The sequence below is a fragment of the Ctenocephalides felis genome, unplaced genomic scaffold, assembly GCF_003426905.1.
Source record: "Ctenocephalides felis isolate EL2017-DRISC unplaced genomic scaffold, ASM342690v1 CF-g0.4_SCAFFOLD_01604, whole genome shotgun sequence".
Taxonomy (NCBI): Eukaryota; Metazoa; Arthropoda; class Insecta; order Siphonaptera; family Pulicidae; genus Ctenocephalides; species Ctenocephalides felis.
The window spans coordinates 45408834-45434567 of record NW_020537758.1 but is presented as its reverse complement, the minus strand read 5'-3'; the positions used below and the strand labels follow the sequence as shown (position 1 = coordinate 45434567).

The window sequence follows — 25734 nt, the reverse complement described above, 5'->3', positions numbered from 1 at the left end:
CGATTTGAATGGTTCAAAAGCATTCGATTCCTATTGATAGGGAGATGTGCTGATTAGTTTTTGGCAAAGGCAAGTCCAGCCGTTTCGAGGATACAGACCAAAAAGGGAAGAAAATAGAAATCGAGTTTTTGAGAGATCAGAACATCCGATTTGAATGATCCAAAAAAAATTCAATTTGTAATGACGGGGAGAAGGGGTGATTAGTTTTTGGCAGGTCCAGCGGTTTCGGAGATACAGAGCTAAATGTGCAAAACATGGCAGTTTTTGAGAGAACTAAGCGTCCGATTTGAATGATTCAAAAAACCTTCTACTTGTTTTAACAAAATAATTGCTTTTGGGAAAAAAATTGTTTCAAAAAAAATTTTTTTGTATATTGAAAATAATTCAGATTTTAATTTGAATTCTAACTAAAGTTCTAATATACTTTAAACAAATAATTTCAACTTTGCAATTTTGTTTATATAATCTTATAAATATTAGACAATGCTACAGTGTTTATAATAATCTATTTGAAAATATTTAATATTCCTTGAATATTTTTGGACCGATTCTGCGCATAACAGAGAAATGTTACGGCATAGCTATGTTACGCTCCGACTCCCATACATTATGCGAATGAATCATACTGAATGCTGTCAAAATATCATGTATTTGCTGTTCATTCCGGCGTTTTAAGCATAAACTGCAACGTCACTCGTATGTTATCTAAGAGGAATCAGAAACACACACTTATCTAACATCGTTTTTTTGACATTTGTGCGGCTTTTAGGTGTTGTTTTGCATAAAAAAACCTGAGAAATTCGCCTGACTGAACACCAACCGCATAACTTTTGTCTATATTACTATGGAAAATTCTTCATATCATGACCTTATCATAACATTGCGGCAGAATCGGTCCCTTTGTTACGGTACGGGAAGTTCCAGCAATTTACCTTAAGGCACGATGCCATGCACCCCACTAATTTTTTCTTTAAAATGACATCTATAAAAGTGAACCTAAACTAAAATATCTGCCAATTTGGTTTCGTTTTTCGAATTACTATGACTTACCCGTGAAGGGAATGCCAATTGGTGGTAAAAAATGATCATTGAACATACGCACATCAAATTATCAGGTACTTTTTAAGAATATTAATAATAAGTACAAATTTTGTTAACATTGCTTTGCAAAAAAACTCTAATAATGAAGTAATGAAATATGGATGGATCTAGTCGGCTTACTTTCTACAAAAATACGACCTTACACATGGTATAAGATTCTGATTTCTATTTGCACTTTTTGCTTCGTATCTTCGAAACGGTTAGACCAGCCTTAGCGAAAACCTAATCAGAACGTCTTCGTATCAATTTTGTAGTGAAGTACACCAAAATGTTCAGAGGGCCTTGAAACGTGACACATGGTGTAAGGTTCTGATTTCTATTTGCACTTTTTGCTTAGTATCTTCGAAACGGCTAGACCAGCCTTAGCGAAAACCTAATCAGAACGTCTTCGTATCAATTTTGTAGTGAAGTACACCAAAATGTTCAGAGGGCCTTGAAACCTGAATATAAAAAAAAACATTTTCGATTCTTTTGCAATTACTATAACTTACCCAAAGCAAAGTTAAAAAGTATATCTACATATTATAAGATAAATTGTTTAATTAAAAAAGTAAAATTTTGTCTATTAAAAAGGGCGCCTGAACGGATAGGGCCTAGGGCGGCAGAAAGCTTAATGCGCCACTGGGCTCATGTACACACTTTTTTTAAAAATTTGGTCTCAAACGATTCAGAAAGACTTGAAAAGTCGACTTTTTTTGTGAGAGCATATTAAATATTTTCCTATTATGCTATTTTTAAGGGCGGCATTTATATGCTCGCACGCAGGCGGCCACGTACCCAGGCACGGCCCTGGTAACAGATATTGTAATTAAAAAAAAAACTATAACTATTAACTATTAACTATTGACAATAACTATTCACTTATCACTATTAACTAAGAACTAAATACTATTGGCTATTGAAAATTGAATATTGAAAATTGAATTCACTATTTGCTATTTATTACTCTTTATACAGTACTCAATATTCATATTTATATGAAAATTTATAGTGAAAATTTAAAAGTATGTAAAAGTATTTACCAAAACACAATGGTAAGTGAAAAATTTACCATTGAGTTTTATTTTATTTATATGCACATTTACCGTATTGTATATGCTTAATTTGTTTGTATATGTTTGTTATGTATATCGCATGACCATTGTTATATTGTAATTATATACTTATATTCTAGGGATTATTATTCCTAAGACTTGAAAATCCAGTCAAGTGCACTCTCGAGTGCTCAAAGAATAGTGTAGTGTTCAAACCGGCTCAAAATATTTGCATTTCATATCATTTGAATTAGTTAGATACTGAAAATTATGATGAAAAAGTACAGAATTGCCAAGAACAAAATTGTCGCAATTCTTCAAGGTAGATAGGATTAGGAAAGCAAAACTTCGCGCCAGGGTCCCGATCTCATCTGCACAATTCACACAATCTAGATTGCGGAATGTTAGAGTCTACATTGAAAGATTGAATGAATTAAAGAAGATTATTGCTTTCGTGTATTTTTAAAACTTTTGAAAGAATTATGAAAGAACGTATAGAATGGTACGTAGAAAATAAACGAATATTTAACCACGCGCTGTTTGGATTCAGGAGGAATAGAAACTCTGGATTTACTGAGCACACTGACCAATGACATACACATACACAACTCAATGAATCATTATTTATTATTATTATCAATAGACATTGATAAAGCATATGATAATATAGACCATAATATACTGCATACAAAATTAAGTAATATAAATATTCCACTAAAAACTAATTAACATAATTCTGTTAACAATATCGCAAAGAAATATATACTTAAGACAAGTTGACGGATTGATAAGACCAAGAGTTGCATGCAAAGGAATAGCACAAGCCTCTATACTTAGTCCTTTATTATTTAATATTTGCACCGCAGATTTTCATAATATTCTTCACACAAGCATTAAAAAAATGCAATACGCAGACGATATTTATATATACATATCAAGACCGACTTTAACATCGTGTATAGCAAAAATGAATGATGGAATTAAAGAAATTAAAAAATGGTTAATCCTAAATAATTTAAATATATCTCAGGACAAGTATGCAGCTACAATATTCACAAAACATCGTTATCCTAGTAGTACAGACAATACAAAAATAAACAATAAAGAAATCACGATAAAAAATAAAATAAAACTTTTGGGCATAACATTTGATACAAAGATGACATTTAATCATCATATCCAGGAACTTAACACAAAATGCGAAAAAGGGCTAAACATCATTCGTAAAGTAACCAGTACCAAATGGGGTGCTCACTCAGGAGCATGTCTGTTACTATATAAAAATATGATAAGGTCACAGCTACATTACGGATGCTTCATTTATGGTGCTTTGAGGCAAAAAGAAAAATATCAACTAGACAAATTACAATACTCAGCCGTTAGGATCTGTCTAGGAGCCATCCGTTCTACCCCAATAAACGCTCTACTGATTGTGAGTGAAGCAGGTGAAACACCGCCAGATATAAAAAGACGTTTATTGGCTAAAAGATTTTTAGTTAAAAAATTGAATAACGCTTGCCATAATATTCCAAGACAACTAGAAGAATTGGCAAGATTACATATATCTAAACCATATTGGACAAACAGACCTACTCCCCCTTTAATAACGAGCTTTTATGACCTAAAACCGTATGAGAAATATGTAAAAATTTGCGAAATCAAGTCTTATTATCAATTTTCACAATATTATTCATATAAAAATTCCAACGCCAAAACAGAGGCCAACTTAATAGAAGAATCTATCAAAAATAAACAAATAAAAAATTGGGTATTTGAAAATAAAGTAAACTCAAAATGGCCCGATCGCCTTCACATATATACAGATGGTTCAAAAATGGAAGATGGAACTGGATGTGCAATATATATACCTAATCACAAATATAGGAAAAAAAATTAAATTACCAAAATTTGTCTCCATCTTTATAGCGGAGCTGATGGCATTACATGTAGCAACAAAATATGTTAGAGACAAAAATGTAAATAAATCGATCATTTTCAGTGATAGCAAATCGAGCCTAATCGCAATAAACCATCCAAGCAAGCATACAAATATATTGATATATGAAATTATAAACAATCTCAACAAAAGAAATGTAGGAGAAAAGTCAATGATTTTAGTATGACTTAAAGGACACGCAAATATAAATGGTAACGAGATAGTAGATGCGTTAGCAAAAGAAGCTTGCCATAACCGCAAAGATTGTGACAAAATTCCATCCTTAGAATTAATTAACGTAATCAAACTACAGTGTATAGAAAGATGGCAAACATTCTTTGCAGAATCGACAAAAACAAAAGGCATTACATACGCATTAACAAATAATAATGTATCGCAAAATACATGGTTTGAAAACGAGGAAGAAAGTAGAATTTTCATCTCGGTTATCTTCTGCAAGAACCACTTGAAAAGAATAAGAATCATACGGACTCAGCATGCGATTGCGGAAGCGGAGAGGAAACAATAGATCACCTGTTTTGGGAATGCAACTTATTCCAAAACGAAAGAAAATCATTTATAATAAATTTACTCAAAAAAATGTTATTTTCCCAATCAATGTACAATCATTAGTAGCTAGTAATAATTTAAAAATTTATAAATATATATTAAATTTTATTAATAATACTAAAATTAATTTATAAGTTAATGATTCAATAAGAATTTGTAGTGAACAATTGTAAGAATGTCATCTGGCCTTATGATGTATATCAAAAATAAATAAAAAAAAAAGAATCTAATGGAAGTGAGGCTAATGCAGGCTATTCACTCCAGCAGCCAATAGAATAAGAACACGACAAAAAAAAGAAAAGGGGTATTTTTATATAGTGATTTAAAAATATTCGGGGGTGGGACCACAGGGGCGCGGGTTCGCGAACCCCACACCTCCCTATAATCCCCCCTCACCTCTGTTCAGAAATGCTGCGGGGTTTATTAGGGGATGATGCGGGATTCTCGCGCGTATCTCTCATCTCGATCGAGATCGAGAGGAGCATATCTGGGGTCCCAAATTCGAACTGATGTGATTCCGTGCATGCCTTATTCCACAACGTCAACAGACGGTGTTATACGTTTTGTGTACGGAAGCATTCAGTAATTGTTGTGACTAAGATAATAAATAAAATTTTAAAATACTACTCATTGGTAGTATTTCAAATTTTCTTCACAAAGAATATATCTGTAATGCAGATAAATATTTAATAAATATGTAAATATTTAATATATAATAAATATTTAATAAATATATCGTTGTTTTTTATGTATTTGGCAGAAGTTCAAGCGCCAGTTCCGGTGTATAAAGGTATGTGAAAGACCAGCAACCGATAGGTTCCATTGCGAAAGCAGCGGAAGGAACTATTGGATATTGGAGCGGATTAACTTGCAAATAAATGTAATCAATTATTAAAATAAATTATTTATATGAACAATGTTATCAATGATAGTTGCTGTAAGCAACTATGAGAAAAAATTCTCTTCAATGTTATTTTGAATTTTCGTCTTTGATAGAATGACCTTAGGGATCAGCAGTTTTTTTCTTCTTGGAATGATTTGAACTCTTGTATATTTTGAATGTTTCAATCTTTTACCTTCACATGCTCCTATGCATGGCTGTATTGTTTGAATAACTTAGTGTCTTAAACTCTCTTGTCTTACAATAGTATGTGAGAATGGCTTTGACTTGGTCGAATTCTTTGTGCCACTGCTTTGATTTAATCAAACCTTGTGCTATTTGACTTGGTCGAACTCTTTATACCACTGCCACGCGTTGGTTGAACTCATTGTACCATTGCTCGCCTGGTTCAAACTCGTTGCACCATTCCTTTTACTTAGTCGAACTCATTGTACCATTACCTTTACTTGGAATTCGTTGTACCATTACTTTGACTTAGTCAAGCTCCTTGTGCCGTTACCGTGACTTGCTCGCACATCTCCTCATCAATAAAAATAGAATGTTTTTTGAACCATTCAAATCGGATAATCCGCACGCCCAAAATCGTCGACAAAAAATTGTCTCCAAATATACACACATACACAAACACACACATATCCATTTTGTCTGAGGTATGCTAAAATGTTCATCTTCACGTTTAAGTAACCTCTGAAACGTGAAAATATGCAAAAAAATTCATATAATTTAATTTATTATAAACTTACTCTACGAAAAGTTAAGAAATTACAATTAAATATCAATATCATTATATATGTATATATATATATATATATATATTATGTTTATCAATATTAAAACCTAAATTTGCAGAATTTATACAAAAATATACTATATGGCTATCAAAAATAAAGACATAATTTACATAATTACCTTTGTAATTATATGATGAAGTTTATATTTAATATTGATCAAAACAGATAATACTAATAGGTAAAAATTTCTGTAAAGACGTGATAAGACTAGACACATTGGTTCTTATTCGCATGACAGCATTTAGCACATTCTTTCACTAAACATGGCAAAATCACGACGAAAATCATACTAACGATTTCAGCAGCGCATAATACACTAAAACATTTTTTGATTAGCGCCTTGTCCTGTAAAAATATGCTGATGAATATGCCAAAACCAATGATTAGTAACCCACTCATGGTATCTATAGCTCCTTCGAATTTATTGAAATTGTAGTCACCTATGCATAGCCGGATTAAGGGCCTAGTGGTAGCTGTCGTGCCGCCGTTTCCTATACCAAATATGACACTGGATAATGTCATCACGTCATGGGTTTTGGCAAACATTACTCCTATAATAATTAAAAATTCTATAGTGTACTACTAAATAATTACTTTAAATCATTTATGATATGATATAATCAGTGGCGTTGTGCTAATATTTCATTAACCGGAACGCTAAAATTAAAAGGGCGGTTCAAAAATCGGTTCTCATATTTGTTTCGGTTCAGTTCGAGTTCAAATGGTTCTCTTCTTTTATATATGTATATTACTTATCAAAAAATATTTTTATATTCATTCACTTATCAAATCATTTTCTGTATGTAGTCTTATATAGTTCTACTATTAATGAGGCTTGACAGGAATTGTCTGTCAATAAACAACTTCTTACACTAACAATAAGATGGGAAATTTCCAGCAAAGCGCATTTTAGATGAAAATCTGTCGTCATTTTTCTTGGCATCAATGTAATAAACTAATAAAGTTAAAAACATCTACTAATACTGGAAACCAACATCAGAACATTAGTTTACAACAAATGTATAATGTACAAAAATTATTATCATTAGGCGTAGGCCTATTTGGATATGTCAATAAATTATGCCAAGGATGAATAACGTACGGTCCATTTGCCGCTTGCATTTCTCCAAAAAATATAAAAAACAGCAAATTTTTAATTTTTGTTTTGCCGGAGCGCCTTTCGGGCCAAAAATAGATATGCCGGAACGACGTTCCGGCGCGTTCCGACTCGACAACACCACTGAATATAATGTAACACTTATAAATTAGTCCAATCACACTATTTTGAACATCATACTCTTTTGGACAAGATTACTAAAGTAGGACCTTAAATGGCAACGTAATAAGTATGAATAAAAAATAATAGAATAAATATCAAACTTCACGATATGCATCAGAAACTCTCGATTTCATGACAAAATACAAAAGTCCCTAATTGAAAAGTCATTGAAATAGATTTTTTACTTGTAAACAGATAAAAAATCGTACTTATAATTAAACAATATAAAGCGATTCTTGAATGCAATAGACTAAACGTTATATTAGAAAATCTTCTTATATCTAACTTTCTTATTTCAGATGCATACCTGTCAAACCAATAGTTTTTAGGAATATCCCAATTGCGAAAAGAAATCTCATTCTCATAGGTCTACATGCTGCTAGCCATGGTGCACCAAAAACTAAGCACAGCCATGAAAATGAAGCCAAAGACATCAAGAATACTGCTTCGGAGTCAGTCAAGTCATTTAAGACAGTTCTGGCATAAAGTGGTGTCAAGGTGGAATGTAAAAGTGGTAGTAGCAGTTCACATGTTGATAGCAATATACAAGGATACAATTCTACCTGGAATTAGTTTATGTATTTATACTTTTAATTTTTCAATTGATTTTAATATTTTTGAAAAATGATTTCAATAGTGTTAAGTTATTTTGATCAAGTTTTTAGAACTATAGTTTAATTTGTGTAATTAACTTCTCGTAGGGTGTTATTGTAATCGTCCGGAAATCTAAAATGAAAAATATTGCACATCTTTACGTTTCGAAGATTTCTCAACATTTTGGCATACCTAGGAAAAAATTAATGTGTGTATGTAATGTATGGATGCAATTTTTCGTCAACGTTTTCGGGCGTACCAGCGACTTAAATAATTCAAAAAACATTCGATTCCTACTGTTAGGAAGTCGTGCTTATTTGTCAAAACCAGGTTCAACTGATTCGGAGATACGATGCAAAGAGTTCAGAAAAAATAAATTAAGTTTTTGAGAAAACAGACATCCTTTTTGATGGTAGGGAAAAGTGGTAATTAGTTTTTGGCAAAGACAGATACGCAGCTAAATGTGCAAAAATATTGTTTTTTTTTTTTTGAGAGAACGTGTTATCTGATTTCTATGATTCAAAGATTCATTTTGGTTGTGTTGACAGTGTGAAGAAACTATTGGTTTTTGGGGAAAGAATTTTTTTTTTAATTTCACAAAAAAACTTGATATGAAAAATGATTCAGATTTTGATTTAAATTCCAGCTAAGACTTTAAAACATACTTATTTACTTGAAATTAATAATTTTAACTTTGCAATTAAACTGAATTAATACTTCCCTAAAATTTTAAAAAACTCAATTTATAATTCTTAAAATATGTGACAAGGTCCATCACTGGTAAAGAGCAGATATATAAATGTCATTATCCAATTTATAATCACTTAATCACTTATATTTTGTCTATAAAATACGAATAATGAATATTTCATTTATGGTACGGGAAGGTCCCGCAAATTGCCTTCAGATGCCATGCACCACTAATTTTAATTCAAATTGTGTAAGGATATCAATCTGCTATTTAATTCGATTTTTACCAAAATATTGTAAATCCTAATTGTAACTATATCATTCTGAATATTATGAATATAGCCTACTTTTCTAAACACGTCGAGAGAGCTTTTAACTTGCACAGCTTTTGGAAAGCGTACTCTAGGTAGAATTTTTTTAATTGTGATGTCTGTTTTAGCACTGGACAAAACTGACAGATCTAATATAGTTGCGTGATGCTTAATTGATTGCACATTTTCACCGGCACCTATGTGGCCTAAAAATATAAAAAAGATACATATAAGTATGTACTACCCTACCATGATAGTAAAATTAATTCAACTGCCAAATTTCTTTATTTTAAACTAAATTTTGTAATTTTAAAAGGTTTCGATATAACAAGAGCAATAATGCTACCCATCCTGATTGTGAGAATTAAATTACTTTATCAATTTGCTAGATTGTAAAAATCTTAATACTTCGTTTTAATGCATAAAATCTACAAAATATTGTAGATTAGAGACATTCCTAAAAATTCTGTATTTTTCATATTTCGAATTAATAATTATGCCACTCTATAATTTTATCAGATATCCCTTGAACAATAAAAAGTTTTATTTAAAGGCTGCGACTTAAATATGTTATACATTTTAAATTTTACTAACCATTTTGCAGCGGTATTATCGTGGTAGCGTTGAGGTCGTCATAATCATCAGAATCACTTGCTTCGCTTTCTTCTGGAATACTTTGTAAAATATCAAAGCCACAAGAGGACCGTCGAATCAAAGGCGGTGACAGTGGTTGCGAATTTGCTCCATCCGATGGACAACGCCAACATCTTTCAGTAAGCTGTTCCTCAGGTGAAAATGCATTTGAAATCGCAGGAAACGAAGTATTTTCTGGTTCAGAATCACTGGATTATGATCAAGCAATTAAAGTTTCAATAAATATAAATCTGTTTTACTATCTTTCATAAATTCTAGAATGTAATTAAATAAAACATAAATCACAAATTGTCGCATGAATAATAAACAGGGCCGTGCCTGGCCAGCGTGCAGAGCGTGCACCGAGAGGCGGTCAAATCAAAAAAAGAACTAGCTGTAAGTGGAATTCTGTCTTAAGGCAATTAGGGCATCGTGCCTTAAGGCAAATTGCTGGAACTTCCCGTACCAAAAATTATTATTTTTTTTTTAAACGATTAACATTTTTGAAAAAAAAATACTTTGAAAAAATAAGATTTTTGAGAAACTATAAATTGGACAAAAAATTAGTTTTTTTTGAAAAAAAAAAATTTTTTTTTTTTAATTTTTTTAAAAAAAATTTTTTTTTTTTTGAAAAAAATTTTTTTTTTCTTTATTTTGACATATTGTGGAAGATCTGAACTTTTTTTTCAAAGCAATCGTACTGCTTTAACTACATAGGGACAAAATATAAAGCGCGTAAGCGCCGCGTCTTTGTCTAACGCATAAGCATTGGTACGGAACCGATAGGAATGTTAACAAAATGTATACTTATTGTTAAAATCTCTATAAAATGTCTGATAATTTGATGTGCATATGTCTAATGATCATTTTTGACCGCCAAATGGCTCATTTTTTTACTTTTTCCTCTATATCTCCGAAACCGCTGGACCTACCATAATGAAAGTTGTATCGATTCTTCACCTTGTCAATACAAATAAAATGTTTTTTGAATTATTAAAATCGGACGCTCCGTTCTCCTAAAAACTGAGTTACCGTTTTCGGAACTTTTTGCCCCGTATCTTCGGAACGGCTTGACCTGCCTTTGCCAAAAACTAATCAGCACGTCTCCTTATCAATACGGATCGAATGTTTTTTGAATTATTCAAATCGGTTGATCCGTGTTCCCGAAATCGTCGACGAAAATTTGTATCCGCACATACATACACACACATACATACATACACACACACACATACACACACACACACACACACACACACATACATCCATTTTTTCTAAGGTATGCCAAAATGTTCAGAAACCTCTGAAACGTAAAGATATATAAAAATTTTCATTTTCGATTTTTTTGCGATTACTATAACTTGCCCTACGGGAAGTTAAAAATTCAAAGGCGGCCATACACAAAAAGCGGCCATACATAAAAAGCGGTCGCATTGAAAGTCCAATGAATTAAAAGGCGGCCCAACTGAAAGATCGCTGGATTAAGAGGCGGCCAAACTAAAAGTCCGCTGAATTCATTCACTGCCGTATCGAAAATCCGCTGAGATAAAAGACGACCGTAGTCAAAAACAGCTGAAGACGGCCGTATTGAAAGCGAGATCGAATCAAAAAGCGGCTAATGAAAGCTTTGTTTCCAAATTATTAATAAGTGTATTAACTTGGTGTAAATGGCAACTTTGCCTTAAAGCAAGATGCATGATTTTTTCAACATGTGTGAATAATCGACGTAACTATAAAAAATATATTAATTCATGAGTGCATTGCAATGTGAAAAGCTATCGCAGATTATTCAATTTTGTACAAATTTTAAACATGTTATTTTTTATAAATGGTTTAAAAATTAAATATTATTGAACAAGAAAAAACGTGTAGTATGTTCATTAAGAACAGGATTCAACATCGCCAAAAAAATTTTTAATCAGTAACTGAGAAACGACTCGACCGATCATTGACATTAATCAGCACGATTTTCAAATAGTACCTTTGTAATGGTTTTTGAATTTTCAAAATCGATTCACGAATTTTAAAGAAACGGCTCGGCCGATCGTGAGGCAAAATTAACCAGCATGAGTACTTATCAAATTTTATCGAATTTTCAAATAGGATTGCGCATTTCTAAGAAAACGTAGACTAAAGATGATATTTTGCCTCGCGTAAAATAGTGCTGCTCATTTTTCAAACTTTAATAACATTTTGAAAATTAAAACGACTTGTTGTAAGGACGAAATATTAAGTTAAATTTGAGATCGTGATCTCTTTCGAGTTTTATAAATACAATCGTAAAAAAATATTTGACAATTAAATATGAAGAAACGATCTGACCGATCTCTTAAAACTAATCAGAACGATTCCCAAATGATATCATTCAAACAGTTTCTGAATGTTTAAAAACGATGCAAGATTATTGTCTATAAAGTATATGAAATATTGTACACTTTATTGATGATTAGAAACGGCTTGGACAATTGTTGTATAAAACTGACGGACGATAGTCGTTATCTAGTTACATCAAATGACTTATAAGTGTCTGAAATCGATTTAACCGTTTTTCAAAAATCGGCTCACGTATGCACTTTTTTTTCAAATTTGGTCTCAAACGATTCAGAATGGCTAAAAACTTAGAGAAAACATAAAAATTACAAGTCGATTTTTTGTGAGAACGTGATTGATATTTTCCTATTATGTTATTTTCAAGGGTGGCCAAAAAATACTCGCACGCAGGCGGCCACATACCCAGATGATTTTAAAGGACATATGTGATGAGTAATAAGTCAACATTAAATTAAAACGAGCATAAGAAATAGTTTCTATTTAAATAATTTCTCACAATCATACATTTATAGGTATATCCAGGGCCGGTCCTGGAGTCCTCAGCGCCCGCATGCAAGATTTGTTCTAGCGCCCCCCGCAATAATTTTAACTGTTTTAACATTTATCATAAAAATTATATAAATATTTATGTAAATTCTTTAAATTGAATTTTAACACTTTCCACTCGCAAATTTTCGGCACTCGAGTCGAAGGGGATAATCATTCTGGATTTAGTACACAAAAAATTAAATATAATCTAAAAGCTTATAAAATACATTGATTCTAATTTTATTTAGAAAATCGAAGCGATTTGCGGGTTGACCATAATCAAATATTTTACATTTTCAAGTATTTTTAACATATTAACAGATTTTGAAACATTTTACTTATATCATTTTTAAACAGAACACTGTTTTCATGTTGGATTTTCTAAATTGTATTTTAATTTTTTTTTTTCAATATTTACAATATCCAAAATTGCATCGTAAACTTCTTATTGTATTCATATTATTGCACCGAATTGTATTCATATTTACTTTCCCATCTGATTCAAAATATCAGATTGTTGTTTTAAAGTTAAATTTTTAACGTATTTGATTAAAAGATGCAAAGAAATTACATATTTTCTTTACTATATTGAAAACAAAACACAATTATATTTATATCTGTATTATTTCTGCTTAATTAATAATTAAAATTAGTATGGACAGCAATAGGTATAAAAAAAGCTCAAGATTCTTGTTTGTAGTACATTTTGCTTTCATTTTTCATATTTGCTTAATTTCCATAAATCTAACCACGTATGTCTTCAACGTATGTTCAAAGTTCATCAGATGCGAAACATTTTCAACAAAAACAAAAGTTACTATTTAGTTTCTCGATCTTAATAAGCCATTTTCTATGCACTTCCGATTTTCCTTGTTTTTCTATTATAATTTGTATCTATTTTTTTTAACAAGTTTCGTTCAAACTAATTCAGCTAGTAATTTTTCGTCAATAATGTACAATAATTTAAACTTTCGTAGGTTTGCGCATACGGGTTTGAACACTAGATAATTTGTTTTTCGCATCTACATTAACTTCGAACGAGAAGAATTTAATAAGTGCATTAAACAATAAGCAGAACAATAATTTACTAATTTGCAGAGTAATGAATTGTTTCTACTGATATGACATTGTAAACTGAATATGCTTTTTGTGTCTTTTTATCCATTAGGTTAGATTGTTTATTATAATCTTTTAAGTATTCTAGATTTTATATTAAAAAAGTGAATAATATATTATAAATTTCATTTCCGAATCTCGTTTTGGCGCCCCCTAAGGCGTGCGCCCGCATTTTTGCATGCAAGGCAGGACCGGCCCTGGGTATATCAAGTATATAATATGAAGATCTCTAACCATCAATTACTTGCCTCTTCACATTAATTTGAGTTTGTTCTTGTTTGTTATCTTTGAGTGTCATCAATAGTATAGCTGCTACCATATTCATCATTATGCCTGTCAAGACAGCATGAGTTCCTCTTTGTCCGCATCTTTGGAGGGCAGCTAAAGTGAGGTGTGGCATTGCAAATTGGCCTGCAGCTTGACCAGCATGACACAAGCCTTGAACTAGACCTGGATATCCGGCAAAAAGCCGGTTAATTGTGAAGTCGACGTGCGCAACAACAACACTGGCGCCGGCGCCTGCAATTTGATGTTTCAAACATGTACAGCCAATTAAAAATATAACTTGTTGGAAAATTCATTATTTTAAACGTTTAACGTTAAACCTACCGACAATTCATGCCGCACGGAATGTTCGGCCATGGAAAAAATATGAAAAAAAACATTTAGAAACAAAAGCGAACAATACGTTAAATGCATATTCCAAGAATTGCCCATTGTCATTGCCAAAAATGTGTTGTGTTACAAACAGTAGCAAATGGCATTTTGACTTGTAGGTACTTGGTAAGTATAGTGTTAAAAATAATTTTTACTTAAATTCTTTGTTGAGTTGCAGAAATATTTATTACGAAACTATAGTATCCTTATCCATTCTAATAAATTTTAATCAGAATAATCTTTAGCGAATGAATTTATGTTATTTTCATATCAAATTTATCATTTGTCACAATTATTTTCAAAATTTATTTTCTATTTGATACTGCACTGCACTTAGGATTGTAAAAAAAATAACTCACACAGCAAATATTTACATGATTTTTTATTCTTAAAACCCATTTCAAATCATTGTTTCTCATTTAAAGTATTAAACTATTTATTACCGTTAAGTGTCGGGTAAATTATTAAGTAAACTTATGAAGATGATAATTCTGTATAGTAAAAGTAGGTTATTAACTTTCCGTAGGGTAAGTTATAGTAATCGCAAAAAAATCGAAAACGTTTCAGTGTTTCTGAACATTTTGGCATATCTTGGAAAAAATTGATGTATGTGTGTTTGTGTGAGTGCGGATACAAATTTTCGTCGACGATTTCGAGAACACGGTTCAACCGATTTCGATTATTCAGAAAACATTCGATTGCTGTTGATAAGGAGACGTGCTGATTAAAAAAGTGCCACAAACGGTAACTCAAGATGAAGCGGTTTCAGAGATCTAGTGAAAAAAGTAAAAAAAATGCCATTGGCGGCCAAAAATGATCATTAGACATATGCACATCAAATTATCTGATATTTTATAGAGATTTTAACAGTTAGTATAAATTTTGTTTACATTCCTTTCGGTTCCGTACCAATGTTTATCTGTTAGATGGCGATGCGGCGCTTACGCGCTTCGATATTTCGTCTCTATGCAGTTAGAGCAGTACGATTGCTTTGAAAAAAGTTCAGAATTTTCAAAATATTTCAAAATAAAGAAAACTTTTTTTTTCAAAAAGTTTTGTTTCCAAAAACTTAAATTCTTGTCAAAATTTTATAGTTTCTCAAAAATCTAATTTTTTCAAAGTGAAATTTTTTCAAAAATGTTAATATTTTTAAAAGAAAATAATTATTAGTACTGGAAGTTCCAGCAATTTGCCTTAAGGCACGATGCCATGCGCCCCACTAGTTTGCTGAATATAGATTATTAACCCTTTCGCTACGGATGTTGTCCCTGGACGACTTCCACATGACGTGCTGTGTACGGATATCGTTCATAGACGACATATTGTGTTTGCTTTTGCTTTAAGCTTTATCACTATGAGTTCAAAGTATTATTCTAATCTTTTAATGTAATTTCTAGTTCATTATATGCGTATTTTTTAATTTTTCATTACATTTTTATTGATAATGATAGGAATATCTTAAAATATTATTCTATCTGTCCGTTCAGTAGTGCAACTGAGCGGCAAAGCTGTTCCCGTACAGCAATGACGCTCCTGCGAAAAGCACTACCGTGGCGGAAGGGTTAATGTATCCTAAACAAAATCAGTTTCTCAGCAATCTATAATTGAAGATGGAAGTTTATATAATACAGACTAATTTGTGTACATTTAAATACATACCCCCAAGCAATCCATAACAAGCGATATAAGCCGCTGAGCGACTGACGCTCAAGAGTGCACTAAGCCCCAAACCCGCACAGAGCAAAGCAACCCCCAGCAATGGCACCGTGCGAACATGAGCACCCCATCGTGGAGCAGCCGAACGAGCTAATGGCACTAGATAAAAATACAACAATTCTATTAAAAATGGAATGGGAAAGATTTAAAGTAAACATTAGCAATCAAACTAAACAAAAAAATGTTTGATAAAATAAGGTAAATGTTAACTTACAAGATAGATAAGGTTGTTACTGGTTGATTGAAAATCTTTGCCATCTAATCATCATTATAGTTTAAAGAATATGTACGATAATTATATTCATATCTCCCAATTGTAATATAATCACTATTACCTAATTCTATATATATATGTTGTAAAATATTCTTAGACAAACATGCTTTATTGTGTGCTTAACCGATGTGAACGTAATATGGCAAATGTAGCTAAATAAAATTCTTACGATGGTTTTGACATACAATATCGGCCGCACCATAAACGATTTATATGATATGCATTCTAAAGATATTTAGAAAAAAAATCCGATATATAATTTTCAACTTTCTAGTTGATCTAGCTTAAGACGTGCGAGAGCAAACCCTTTAGATAAAATGTAATTATTGGAAAACAGGTAACAATAGTATTCATAACAACTAATTATGCTAAATTATTTATTGGTGCTTTAGAAAGTAAGTATATATTTTTCGATTGTTTGAAATAATTTTTAATCTCCAACATTCGATTTAAATTTTTTCTTCTACTACCAAAATTTTAATTGGAACCCACTTAGAAAGTATCTACGCAGAAAATAATTATCAGAAAGTACTTCAATATCATTTTTATGCATTCTAGAAAACAAAATATAACAAAAATATTTTATTCTTGTTACTTTTACGTCATATTTAAATAAAATAAACAGTATTCCGCTTTAAGGCAAATTGCTGGAACTTCCCTACCGTATTGATATATTCTAGGAGTATTAGATCTAGGAGGAGTAGATGTTTTCAAATAGATTATTATAAATACTGTTGCTTTTATTATTCGTGTGTTATAGATAAAATATAAGAGCTTATAAATTGTACGACGACGTTTATATATCTTCACATAAAAAGTAAATAAATAAAACTTAATCAATGCGATTTAAAATGAAGGTCATTGTCTAATATTTATAAGAATTATATAAACTAAATTGCAAAGTTAAAATTATTTATTTGAAGTATATAAGTGATTTTCATTTTCGAGTTTCAGACGATTACAATAACTTTACTGGAAGTTAAAGAGGCAAATTAAAAATATGTCTTGGTTACTGCTAATTCATACTGCTACTGTTAAAGTTAAATCATAATCATTACTCTTACCGAACAGTAAAAATGCTGCTGTATGAAACAATGGAGCCTGTATGGCGGTAGAGATAGTTTCACCTGCATCGTAAAAACTCATTAACAGAACACCGTATGAATATTGGGCAGTCGGCTTTATAAACTGAAATATTCAAACATATTCAGAATTGCATATATATATATATATATATATATATATATATATATACACTAATCTGTCTGATTTTAGTCTTTTAAATAGGATAGTTTCCCACTTTGTTCAAGAATTGCCTACAATACTTTTAATCTTGAGAGCAATTAATAGTTCCTTTATTTTATCATATTTTTTCACAAAATTTAAATGTTATTTATAATTATTTATTAAAGTAAACAACTCGATATTAGAAAAAGGTAATTATCGAAACTTTGAGTGAGAGCTCTGGAGAACCTGACATCGAGCAGTAGCTGTGCCCAGTGGTGTTGTGCTAATATTTTTTTTGCCGGAACGCTAAAATTTAAAATCGGGTTCATAAACTGGTTCAAAAAATTTGATATATTTCGATAAGAACTCATAAATCTAATATATTGACTTTTTATATAATTAACTCTATTATATACACCTAGTTTATACATTAAATTGTACAAGTATGAATATAATTTATATTCTTCAATAATATTAATTATATTTATTCTGGTATTATTTGTATTCATTAATTCCTACAGGTGTTTATTATGATAGAAAAGTACTCAAGATTTATTACAATACTTTATAAGACTTAACCTATTAATATGATAATTAACTTATTACCTATCATACTATACTATATTATTGTATATCATAGATAGATATCTATTATCTATCATACCGTGTGAGATACCTATACCGTCATTAACTTATTATATACCTACATACCTTTTACTTCTTATAAATACTACTGTCTAATTTTTATATTCACCTATATTTTACCTTACGCCCTATGTATTATCTCTACCTATCTATTGTCTATACCGGGAATTGAACCCGGGACTTCCGCGTGGCGGTCGCGCACCTTAACCACTACCCTATCGGGTACCCCCATTAATAATATAATATGGGACGCACTGTTGTTTCCGCTGGTCATTTTCTAATTAATTAGGTAATTAATACTAAGGTGGCGCGACGACACGCGAAAAAAGACGGTTGATTGTAGCGTTACGGTGGCGTAGTGGTTAACGTCGTCGCGTTCCACGCGGCGGGCCTGGGTTCGATTCTCGGTAGGGTTAATGTAGCGTGTAAGAAAAATTATAGGTAATAGGATATATAGTAGATATAGGTTAGGTGTTTTCGATATACAATGTAGGGATTTGAAAGTATATGATGAAATATAGCGTATGGTATAGATGTAAGGCGTGTAGTATAAAATGCAACGTATAGGCATACGTAAGGCTATAAAAATACACGAATAGGAACCTATGATGTAGGTGTTAGCGTATAAGACATGCGAATGAACATAAGATTTAATTTATAAATATTATTTCTTCTATAAGAATTTTTATCTCGGTATTAAATATCTAAAATATCCAAAATATCCGTTAAGGCATCGATTACACCTTACTGCTGCCTTTGCCGTTATCACTTCATGGAAAATTAATTACTGCACTTTTAAACCAATGTGTGCACTGTGTGACAATAGACATAGAACTATAAATTTTATGAAATGTTTCAGTAACTTGTGCGAGCTGATTTTCTTAAGATGTTCTTATTCTCGCAACTTACTGAATTCTAAAAATTCTAAATTTAAAAATATAATATAAAAATTATTATACCGCTGTCAGGAAGGGATGGCAATTTATAAATAAACAGACTGATACATACATAATTTGGAATTTCTCTATAATCCGTAATATTGAGAAAGTTTGCATTAGACCTAAAAAGGGATGCTTATTTACCTAAGCTATGGAAATATATATGGAAAAATTATATGATTTGCACATGCATCTTGTGCTCATTTAAACTAAACAATGATCATAATATATTTAACGATTTTTTAACAGTATTTACAAATTACTTTCAAATCACCTAAAGCAAGTGGGTTAAAGTCGTGAAATTTTTTAATTTGCCTCCCCCCTTTGGATTTAAAAATTGATTTTTCTGTGGGGCGTGTGCCCCACGTTGGGAATTACTAGTCTAGGAGTCCAATTTTTTAATCTACTACCAGGTTAATTAATAATTGAGTGATCATCAATTCCACAGCACCTTCATCAGCTTTTTAAAAGATCAAAGTTTCTATGAATATGCATACAAATCTCAATTTGTAGGCCGAAATTTAGACAATAAGTCTATTGAAATATCAGGGTAACTCTTTTGCTATAAATTGTCAACTAATTTACCAATAAATAAATGTCAATAAAACAATGATTTAAAAAAATTACCAAAAAATGTTGGATTGTAAAAATTTACAAGTACATTGTAAATTGGATTTACAATCCAATTATTAAAATATTACATTTTTTTGCAGTTCTTATGCTTTTGTATTTATAGAATTGCTTTTTTCGCTACAATCAATTTCCATTATATGAATGTCTTAAATTATTTATTTTATTCGACTAACGCCCGCTATGTTCGAAACAAGTCCAACTTATATCCGAAATAATCGGGCATCAGACACTTTTCGGTCTTAAAGTAACATATGTGAAATTTGAAATACACTACTGTATCGTAATTAATATTTTAGTTCAAACACCTCAATTTGTAACTAAATTAAAAACTACTTTGATAAAACCAGTGGTGTTGTGCTTATATTTTTTGTCGGAACGCTAAAATTTAAAAACTGGTTCATAAAGCGGTTCAAAACCCGGTTCTCATGTTTTTTTCCGGTTCCGTTCGAAAAGGAAAGAAACCAAAATTATTACAAAACCCATTGTGTGCACATATATTTAATAAAAATTAGTTGAATAATAGTTTATAAAATTTACTTATTAAATCATTTTCGATTGTATGTAGCTATTTTTTTATATTTTTTCTTGCCGGAACGCGTTCCTTCCCAAAACTGATTTGCCGGAACGACGTTCCGGCGCGTTCCGGCTCGACAACACCACTGGCTGTGCCCATTTTCACTTGAAAATATGAATCAAAAATATGTTTTCAATTGAAAATATCTCAACTCGAGCACTGAAACGACAATGGGAAATCTCGCACACTATTTTTTCCTAAATCTAGTTGGAGTTTAACTCAGCTCATGGACCTGCCTTGAGGCAGAACTACCCATTTAATTACTATCAGAGTCAAGTGATTCCAAGGTCTTTGCTTAACAATTACGAAGAAAAAGTACGATTTCCAAACAACGAACTAATAGGCCCATTCTGCAGTGAAATAGACCAATGTTATGGCAAGGCTATGTTGTTATTAGTTTTCATACAAAATGCTGTCAAAATGTCATGTATTTGCTGTGTGATCAAGGGTTTTACACATAAAATGCAACTTCACTAATATATTATCAAGCCATATCTCAAAGATTCAGTCATGTGACATCGTTTTTTTTGACATTTGTGCATTTTCTAGTTACACTTTTTTTTAGTTACACTGTTTAGTTACTCAGTTTTTAGTTACACTTTATATAAAAACTGCTACATAACATAACCTTGTCTATTTTACGACAAAAACAACCCCAGCAAAAAAACTGTTTCAGCATTTTTGGTAACCATTCCATTTCATTCCGCTAACGTTAAGACGCTTTTGAAAGAAAAATTCTATATTAAAACTTATACATTTTCAATTACCCTTAATTTTCGTGATTAAAGGTAATCTTCAACATTTATTATACATCTTAAACATTTTTGGCCTTAATTAAATATCATTCATAATCAGCAAATGAGCTTTGTAACTCGATTCATATTACTAAAAACAAGTTCTTCTAATTAAATATCTGCCATGAGCTGAAGAAAGAGTACAATTTCCAAACAACGAAATAATAGGCCGATTCTGCCGTGAAATAGACCAATGTTATGGCAAGGCTATGTTTCGTTCCGGTTTTCATACAAAATGCTACTAAATACTGTAAAAATGTCATGTATTTGCTGTGTGATCAGGGGTTTAATACATAAAATGCTACTTCACCAATATGTTATCAAGCCTCAAGGATTCAGTTATTTAACATCATTTTTATGACATTTGTGCATTTTCTAGGTCACGTTTTCTATCTATAACGCCTGATAGCACCACATATGATTTTGACAGTTTTTAGTTCCACTTTATATTAAAACTGCTACATAACATATCCTTGCTATAACATTGGTCTATTTTACGATAAAAACGGGCTCTGAAGGAAATCTTTATCTCTATTCCGAAATTTTTAGCAACCATTTCATTTTATTCCGTTAGTTAAAACGCTTTTGAATTCAACGCCTTATTTTTCGCAATTTAAGTAATCTTCAATATATAATATACGTCTTAAATATTTTTGGCCTTAATTTAATTTCATTCAACAAATGCACTTGTAACCCGATTCATATTATTAAAAACAAATTCTTCTAATTAAACACCTGCCATGAGCTGCATTTAATATCATGATACAGCTGATATAAAAACATTGCTGGTTCAAATGTCGTAAGAAAGTATTTTGCCTTGTAAAAAATGTAAACAAGTTTTATCAAGCACCATAGTTCATTAAACTTATTATTAGCAACTTTGTATAAATTATTACCAACACATGTCAGCTGAAGAACCAGCAATTTTAATGTTTGTATTAAAGAATTTTATTAGTTTTATATTAAATAGTTTTCCAAACACAGGTGAAACTTGGTGAATAAAAATCCGCGTAAAATCATAGCTGACTACAAATATTAGGTTGTCAAATATCTCCCTTCCGCTTTTTTGCTCTTGGTTTCTAATACAAAAAGGCGGAAGGGAGATATTTGACAACCTTATATTAAAACGTTCTTACAAATTCCTAACATTTTTCATTAAACTATAATAACGTCAACGAAATGTTTTTTACTTCGCTTAAATTGTAAGAATATATTTTCTATGTTTTATGAAGTACTGAAGAATGCAAGTATAAATGTTAAGAAAATATTATATATGTTTAGTTCGTTGTTTATTTTTATGTATATTAGAATTGATTTGTCTGTATTTTTTTATTGGTATATTATTTTTGTCTACCTCCGAGGACAGTCGTGCATCTCATTTGTCATATACCTGATATAACAACAATAACAAGTAATTCAACGCTTAAAAAATGATTTGATATATTTGTATTTGAACACACTTCGTGTTTTTTGACAACATCGGAAATTTTTAATAAAAAATGCTACCAGACTATCTTTCTGCGATCTGATATATAAATGTTACTAACTATAAATAAATTCGTTATATGTTTAATAATGGCAATATCTAAATCATGATATATCTACACATGATGAGAAATTTCAATAGTTGTAGTTGGAGGTTTGCTTATAATTTTATTTTATATGGAAATAATTATCAAAATTAGACAAATGTGTAATTTGGTATTTCATTGCAATCATTATTATATCATAAAATACTCAAAAGCAGTTTCGGAAAATAAGTAAATTCATTCGCTCCGTGACACGGAAAAGGTATGGCAATTTTATAGAGTATCTGAAATAGTCTTATTTTTTGTTTGAGTGCTAGATTATTTATATAAAAAATAGTCAATGCATAATCATGCATCAATCAACTATTCACAAAATATTTTTTATTTTCGTACGATCTTTTGATTTTAGTGCAACTTTGTTTACAAAGAGTCAGTAAATAGTTAGTATTTTTACTCAAATATTCAAGGATGAGCTTACTGTTTTACTTGCATAATCTTATTACTAAATCTTAAATTAGTAGCACTATTCAAGTATTTTGAGGAACTATTAATTTACGCAAAAAATGATAATTGTTAGATATTACATTCAAGTATTAAATATATTTATATTTTATTTATTGCATTAGTTTTATTATCGTGTGTGCTATAATTTTCAGATTTGAACAACAAATTTTGAATGATTTGAAAACTATGAATTAAGCTAGATTGATAGATAACCTATTTGTCATTTAATCGCGTAAGCAAATTTTCTTTGAACTCTGCACATTTAATTTTTTTCAATTTTCATATATAACCACTTGGCTAACTATACATATCAACACAAAATGCTCTGCGCTCATTTTAAATTATTTCGCAATTTTAATTATTTTTTATAATTAAACCACTTCTCATAGGCCTATAATATTTTAATGCTTTCGGTTTGACTATCGACACTATCACCAGGCAAAGTTTTACCAAAATCCCATAAGTGTAAACCAGAGGTTCCCCTTGTGAACAAATATTTTACGTCAAAAAAATTAAACGTATTATATGCTAAAGGGCCGTAAAATAGACCATTGTTGCTGAAAGTATGTAGAGTAGCAGTTTTCATATAAAGTGGTACTATCAAATTTAAAATCCTATGTGGTTGCTGTGCAGTCAGGCGTTTTAGATAGGAAACCTAAACTAACTAGTGGGGCTCATGGCATCGTGCCTTAAGGCAAATTGCTGAAACTTCCCGTACCAAAAAAAATTTTTTTTTTAAACAGATTAACAATTTTGAAAAAAATTTACTCTGAAAAATTAGATTTTTGAGAAACTATAAATTTTTGACAAAAATTTACTTTTTTTAAAAAAAAAGACTTTTTGAAGAAAAGTGTATTTTGAAATATTTTGGAAATTCTGAAATTTTTTTCAAAGCAATCGTACTGCTTTAACTGTATATTAGAGACAAATTATCAAAACGCGTAAGCGCCGCGCCGCCCTCTAACGGCTAGACCTGCCTTCGCCAAAAACTAATCAGCACGTCTCCTTATCAATACGAATCGAATGTTTTTTGAATTATTCAAATCGCTTCATCCGTGTTCCCGAAATCGTCAACGAAAATTTGTATCCGAACACACATACACGCACGCACACACGCACACACACACACATACACACATATACATCCATTTTTTCTGAGGTATGCCAATATATTCAGACACCTCTGAAACGTAAAAATATATAAAAATTTTCATTTTCGATTTTTTTGCGATTATTATAACTTACCCTACGGGAAGTTAAAAAACGCACAAATGTCAAAAAACCATGTTTTCATAAACGAATTTTTAAGATATGGCTTGATAACATATGAGTGGGGTCGCATTTTATTTGTAAAACGCCTGATTTAGTGGCATTTTGTATGACAATTTGAACGAAACTTTGTCATAGCATGGGTCTATTTTACGGCAGAATCGGCCCATCAACTTCGTTGAACAATAAACATTTTAACTTTCATCAACTAATATTCTGCCGCAAAATAGACCAATGTTATGCCAAGGCTATGTTATGTGGCAGTTTTCATAAAAAGTGGCACTAAAAACTGACGAAATGCTGTGCGGTTGCTGTGCGGTTGCTGTGCAGTCAGGCGTTTGAGATAAAAAACGCACAAAAAAACGATGTTAACATAACTGCTTATTTGAGATGTGTCTTGATAACATATGAGAGAAGTTGCAATTTATGTGTAGAACGCCTGATAGCATTGCAAATAAAAGGCATTTTGACAGTATTTAGTAGCATTGACAATATCAAGTAGCAATGGTCTATTTTACGGTCCTAAGTATGTCACATTTAACCCTTTCCACTCGGATGCCGACGGTCCGGCAGCAAAATTCATATAAATCTCGGAACTCGCGAGTTAAAAGGGTTTAAATATTATACTAAATACATTAATAAGAATTTTGGCAATTAATTTTACATAGATTTGTGCATTGGAAATATCAAGTAGCAATGGTCTACTTTACGGTTTTAAGTATGTCACATTTAACCCTTTCCTTGCCGGACCGGCAGCAAAATTCATATAAATCTCGGAATTCGCGAGTGAAAAGGGTTAAAATATAGTAAATACAGTAATAAGGATTTTGGCAATTAATTAACTTCCCGAAAGAGAATTCTGTTTTCATCAGAAAATCCGACTCGCTAATTTTATGTTTTCTCGACGTTTCAAGCCATTCTGAATCGAATGAGACCAAATTTGGAAAAATTATGTGTGTGTGAACAGATTTTTTGCCGTAAAACGGATGAACCGATTTCAAAAATTTAAAAGCCGATCGATGTATCTCGATGAGAACTAGCGTTTCTGACTTTTGTGCGACGATCTGCCGGACCGTTTCTTTGTAAATTGCAGAAAAGTGAAAAAAAATTCGTCCACGTTTTAGCCCGCAATTCTGAATCGATTTTGAAAATTCAAAAA

General features: G+C 31.2%; 1 protein-coding gene across 2 annotated transcripts in view; it reads right to left on the bottom strand.

Moving 5' to 3' along the window:
• Positions 1-6522: 6522 nt before the first annotated feature.
• The window catches only part of LOC113372337, a 37675-nt gene continuing 18463 nt past the window's right edge, over positions 6523-25734 (bottom strand). For both annotated transcript variants that reach the window (XM_026612664.1, XM_026612663.1), the window contains exons 2-8: positions 17527-17650; positions 16132-16287; positions 14064-14334; positions 9802-10049; positions 9244-9413; positions 7920-8175; positions 6523-6884 (exon numbers count right to left, since the gene is read on the bottom strand). In XM_026612664.1, the coding sequence (XP_026468449.1) occupies positions 6541-6884; positions 7920-8175; positions 9244-9413; positions 9802-10049; positions 14064-14334; positions 16132-16287; positions 17527-17608 (1527 nt within the window). In that variant the 5' untranslated portion in view covers positions 17609-17650 and the 3' untranslated portion in view covers positions 6523-6540. The remainder of the gene's footprint in view (positions 6885-7919; positions 8176-9243; positions 9414-9801; positions 10050-14063; positions 14335-16131; positions 16288-17526; positions 17651-25734) is intronic.